The 6,000-nt window shown below is 32.6% G+C and overlaps 1 protein-coding gene across 1 annotated transcript in view; it reads left to right on the top strand.

Annotated features, from left to right (window-relative positions):
* LOC143893593 (FMRFamide-related peptides) overlaps positions 1 to 5,338 on the top strand; it is a 110,480-nt gene extending 105,142 nt beyond the window's left edge. The window contains exon 3 of the mRNA XM_077399128.1: positions 3,160 to 5,338. Coding sequence (XP_077255254.1) covers positions 3,160 to 3,370 — 211 coding nt within the window. The 3' untranslated portion in view covers positions 3,371 to 5,338. The remainder of the gene's footprint in view (positions 1 to 3,159) is intronic.
* Positions 5,339 to 6,000: the final 662 nt, after the last annotated feature.

Below are 6,000 nucleotides of genomic sequence, written 5' to 3' on the forward strand. Positions count from 1 at the left end.
CCAAAAACTACGGAGCGCACTATGTGGACCTCGTCATCGGCAACCTGGGACACGTGGACATCGAATTCAAGGTATTAATACACGTAGACACCGAAAACTACGGAGCGCACTATGTGGACCTCGTCATCGGCAACCTGGGACACGTAGACATCGAATTCAACGTATTATTACACCTGGACACCGAAAACTATAAAGCGCACTATCTGGACCTCGTCATCGGCAACCTGGGATACATAGACATCAAATTCAAGCTTGATTCATAAGAATCGACTTAAAAATTCCCTAGCGGCATTTTCTGCCAAGCATAGAGAACCTTCTTTTCCGTTGACTCAATATTTATTATATATATACCTAATTTACCTAAATATAGAAATCTTCCTCCTGACCGATAAGTCTATCGACCTAATTTCGAAATACGCGCGCGATATCGAAACTGGCGATACCTGCGCCGCCAGCGTCGAAAAAGTGAAAGGGACGTTTCTCTGATAATCATAATAATATTGAATGAGAGCGTTAGGAGGAGTATCTTAAAAATAAATTTTCACATTTGGACTTTGCGTCGCAATATCTCCGCTCGTAAGGCACGTAGCGGAATATTATGAGAGAAACCCCCCCCTAATTGGACCCCAAGCTATCGATCAAGCCTACTTAGAACTTGATCCGTTCACTCGTTATCGAGATCTCAACATCTCGGGTACTCGCAACTCGTCGCGTCGCGTAAAAGAGTCACGGTCGGTCTCGCTCCGCGTGTACTTGGCGCGAGACACTACCGTGTCTCTTGATATCTTTGTTTTAAATGTTTTTACGATAATTATCATGTAGGACATTGTGAACGATATCCGCAGGTCATCGAAAGTGACAATGAATAAGTTTCATTAAAAGCCTTCTACAGAAAAAGAATATATTTCTATGTAATATCAGTATATACATATATTTCTTTATATTCTTGTTCATTGATTAAATAGTATAAAAAATAATTTATTACGTTTTATTATTTCAAAAGTGCTCCAACTTACAATTAATTATTGTCCTCAAACTTATTTATAACATTTGAGAAGCAGCGAGAAATAATTATTATTAATTACTGTGTATTGAAAACATTTTGTAAAGGTAAGGTACGCATTTCCTTTTATTTTGCTTATTTTTTATTAAAATTATTAAATTTATTTATTTTGCTTCAATTTTTAACATTTTTATCATTAATGCTAATAAGGAAAAAAAAATAAAGTAAAAAAAAAAGATTTGCAAAAGATCAACGGGAATCGAACCCGGGCCAGCGATGTAGCAGACACGCGCCTTAGCTACGCGGCTACGCCGTTTCATCGAAGATCTCCGCTAGCGAACCGGTAGACTTGCGTTGCAAAGTTTTCACGAATTTTTTTCTCGAAAACGGCTGAGAGTTGCGCGCTAGCGCTTCACTATGTTTTACTATTAGTGAAGGGCTATTATGGGAAAAAGTTTCATTCAGATCCGTTTCCCGGTCCTCGCGTCCTCCCCTTGTTAGGGTAGACCAAGGCGAATCGGATCAATATAAGTTTTAAGACAGTTTTCGTTAGTGTTTTGTTTTAAACGAGCTGTTTTGTCGTGCTAATTAGTAATCCGATTCGCCTCGGTCTACCCTATATATTTTTTAGTCAGAAATCCTTTCACTAATCTTCGCCAAATTCAAAACAACCTTCTTTTAATGATACTTTACATATAAGATTACATGTATAACTTGTACACTTTTTAGGCAAAAATCGGTAACTCTTTCACCGATCATTATCAAATTCAACACCGACCTACCTTTAATGATACTCTATCCATAAAAAAAAATTAAGTTTAATATCTCAAAATTTACGGAAATTAGAGTAATCATGTAGATTTCTTTAGATAGAAATCGGTAACTTTTTTATTATTAGCAATTTTTATTAATTCTATTATATTCTTCAGTTTTTTTTCTACCCCTATTTCATATATAATTCTTTAAGATTTTGTTAATCAGTTCTTGAGTTATAGAAATTTCGGTGTATTTGGTACACATACACATACGGACATTTTTTAAAATTACGATTTTTCTGACGTTTTAGAACATTTTGAACACATTGGCATCAAAAACAAACCACACAATTTTTTCTTTGGTTTTTTCTACCCTTATTTTATATATAATTCTTTAAAATTTGGTTGATTAGACCTAGCTTTATATGCGATCAAAGGTCCATATACGAAGTTTATAAAAATAAAGTTTCCTCTATGAGGAAGTAATATAGAATAAAAGTTACTTAAAATCTTTACACATTACATTCTTTGCACTAACTTCATTCTTAGAGTTCGAGTAAAAACTTTTCTTATAAAAAAAAAAGATTTGGTTCTTTATAATAGAAATTACTTATTGTTAGAACATTTCAAATATATATCATTGTACTATAAGTATAGTTTGAATCCTGCAAATACTCGTTTTAAAATTCGAAACTAACTAATAGTTAAGATCGATTAGTTCACAAGTATGTATAAAATATCATTTTTTATTAATATTTCTCGAATTCTAGAAAATAAAGCTTAAATATTGGATTTGACTTGTGAGAAAGGAGTCTTTAGTACACTCATTATTTTATATTAATTTAAACGCGAGTGATGGCATGCAAAAGTATCTAATTTGATGTACCTATATAACACAATGAAAAAGTTTACTTAATTTCTTATTTTGTGATTTTGTATAATATTTTATTCCAATAAGAAGAAAATAAATGTAAACGAAATGCTTTTATATAGTACAGTACAATATTTTGTTTTCGAGAAATTTGAATCTGGAAGCAGAAAGAAATTAATAGAATTTCACGGGAAAAAAGGATAGCAAAACCTTTTGTTAAAGTTTTGCTGAGCCTTTTGCTATTTAGAAATAATTGCAAATTTTGCTATTATTGCAAAATTACGGCTCTCGCTGCAAAAAATGTTAGTTTTATCCATATTTTACGACTAAAGTGCTTGCTATAGTAGCTAATCCTTTTTTTCCATATTTCTTTTTATTTTAAGAACCTATTTCCTCCTCCATATTCTACGATTATATTGGAGTATGAAATTTGTATAGATCGACAAATTTATCAATAGTTACGAAAATATAAAGAAAAATGTGTTATTGAGAGATCGGAATAACAAATAAATAAATTTTGCTTAAAATAGATTTGGTCGTAACGTACAAGTTGTGCCGGCCGATCTCGATCTATCTGCGGTGTGCTCGGCGCTTGTTTCGAATGGCGTGGTCAACGACACGGAATTACATCCGGATGTGTCGCGACTGCTCCGTCTTTGCAACGGCCTAAATAAGATAACCGGCGAGATCAGTTTGGATGAAAACTCGGAGAGCCAGGACAGCCCGAGCCGTCACGAGTGAACCGGCCTGTTGCTGTTGTCCGAACTCGTCCGAGATCCGAGATCGTCCCCATGTGGATTCGTCCTACGGATTCGATGCCGGATGTCAACGAGGATTCGTAGCGCTCCAGTTTGTCGAACCGATTTGATCGCCATGACCGAACTGAATTTGGCTTTGAGATGACGGCCGGATCGCGTTCATTATCAGCACGGATTTGTACTTATAAAGTGGATCTCAAACGCGTTAACTTGTTAAACAAATTGAAAATGATTATTCGCCTGTTGCAATATTATACAAAAACAATAAGATTTATTTGAAGAAAATTAGAAACTCTGCTCCTAGTTTCTTTGCCAAGCTAAACGAGTTATAGATTGTCCGTTCAAAAATACTAACCTGTAACTAATTTTCTTATGTGTAAACTTAGCATTATGTCTTTTGTGAGATATAAATTAAATTGATTGAACCGATAATTTTTTATTTAATATTGATTTAATTGTTGATCTGATATATTATATGTTACATGTTACATAACAGAATAAAACAATTGGTTTTCTTTAATTTTTTAGTCATCTGTGAAAAAGCTTCTTTGAAATTATCAAATTACAAAACAGAAATTTAATACATTATTCTAGCTTATTATTTCTGTTATTAGTTCTATAAAAGTGTTCCTTAAAACCGAGATGTGATCAGTTGTTCATTTATAATTTCTCTTGTTTTTATTGCAAATGTATTTGCAATAAAATGCAATGCTTTTATGCTGGATATATACACACCTATATTTGTAGTTAAAGGATTAAACGGATCTCTTGTGTATTTTGTCCTATATCTTCCTTATCCTGTCTCCTAGGAAAATAAGCGCTAAATATACACAGACTTTTCGAAAAAAAAACCTATCTTTATTTCTCTTAATTTTAGTAAGCGCTAAATGTTTATCGGCGCACCCCCAAGCTGATAGCAAATGCTGAGCCGTGAATCTCGTATCGGATATCACGCTGTACATCCACCTGCTTCATTACTTATTCAATGTACATTCAAACCTGACGATTCATCGTTAAATTCCAAAACACCATCGATATATAATTGCAGATTTATATTGTAATTGTGCGCATTCTTCTTATCGCGTTCGCAGCATGTTGAATTCGGTTAGATGTACTAATAGTACTCTGAATGTTAAGAATCACCGTATTTGTTACACAAACGTGTATGATGTAAACATGTTGCTATTGGAATGTCTAAGCGAACGTACGCTGAAAATAATTAATTGCTTATTTTTAGATTCTTTTAATGACAAAATGTTACTGAACAATGCGTTAATATTAGCCAATACTTTTATATCTAGATATATCTTTATTTAAATATATATATATATATATATATATACACGACATTTTTTTATTCTACAATCTTTTGCCATCTTTCTTACAACTTAGAGATTCCATTCTTCCAAGAAGAAACTTATCGCTGAGAATTATTAAAAATCGTTTTTTTATGTTACTCGAAGAACCGAGAAGGAGAGAGAGGAAATTTTTATTACTGAGAGGATTTTGCAAAAATTGAAGTAATATAATCAAGTATTTCTTTTTTTTAGTTTGTTATTATATTATACAGTTTTATTTTTAATATTGTCTCAAAATAATTGTATATAAAGTTTTTATTTTAAAACTGGTTTCTAACTAGTCAATTTTGTCAAACATTATGGTAACTTGTCATGAATATTATTTAACAAACCATTTATATCGCTATGTTTTTATGTCAATTTATGCGCGATTGTTTTTTTACGTTTATACCGTACGTTCAACCAAATATATTGTAAGCCTCGTATGTTGCTAAACAATATAACCGATCGTTGGATCCAGTCCAAGTTTACGATAAGTATAAAAATCTGTCGTCAAAGTGCATACGTCATATTGTCCTTAGTAGTCTACGTCGTTCTTATGATGTAAATTTAATACGTAACTCATATAATTAAAAGGGAAAAAAGTGGCTGAATATGAGCTTATCTCTGTACGATACACCTATCCCATATCGTATGTTGATTGCTGCCCAAGCAGCATTTTGACGTCCGCCCGACGTTAAGATAAACACACTTAACGTTGGTATCCAACGTTTTTGCTACGTCGTTTCAACCCTCTTTTGCACTAATTTGGGGAATCAAATTTAGGTTGTACCAACGTTGGAATCCGACTTATATAAGTTAAATTGAGGTTACATTTTTTCCACCAGTTTTAACGTTGGTATGTAAACTTTGATTTTGTACACTCTGCTAGACCTGAGGTTATTTTTTCACAACGTACATTTTAGGTGTAGTTTTCGTGCTTCCATTCAAACCATATGACGGCATTAGTGTAATAAATGTATCATAATACGTACTTATCAATTTGGCACAAATAAAATGGCTTTATAGGAAAAATATAGTTTGCGCAGTCTTTGATACTATTGTAATTTTGCCATAAATACACGAACCCAGCACTGAAATTGTATAACAAAACCCACTTTATTGATAAATGTGGAAATGATAGGTCAAAATTAGACGAATCCTTTCTAAAATATTCCAATTTACTAAATATTCTAATAAATAACTAAAATTTTCCAAAGTGTAGATTTTAATTTTTTTTCATCAAAATTACTTTTAAGATAAATATGTTGTCAAA

This window comes from Temnothorax americanus, unplaced genomic scaffold, assembly GCF_048541705.1.
Source record: "Temnothorax americanus isolate GAGA-0224 unplaced genomic scaffold, ASM4854170v1 Scaffold122, whole genome shotgun sequence".
NCBI lineage: Eukaryota > Metazoa > Arthropoda > Insecta > Hymenoptera > Formicidae > Temnothorax > Temnothorax americanus.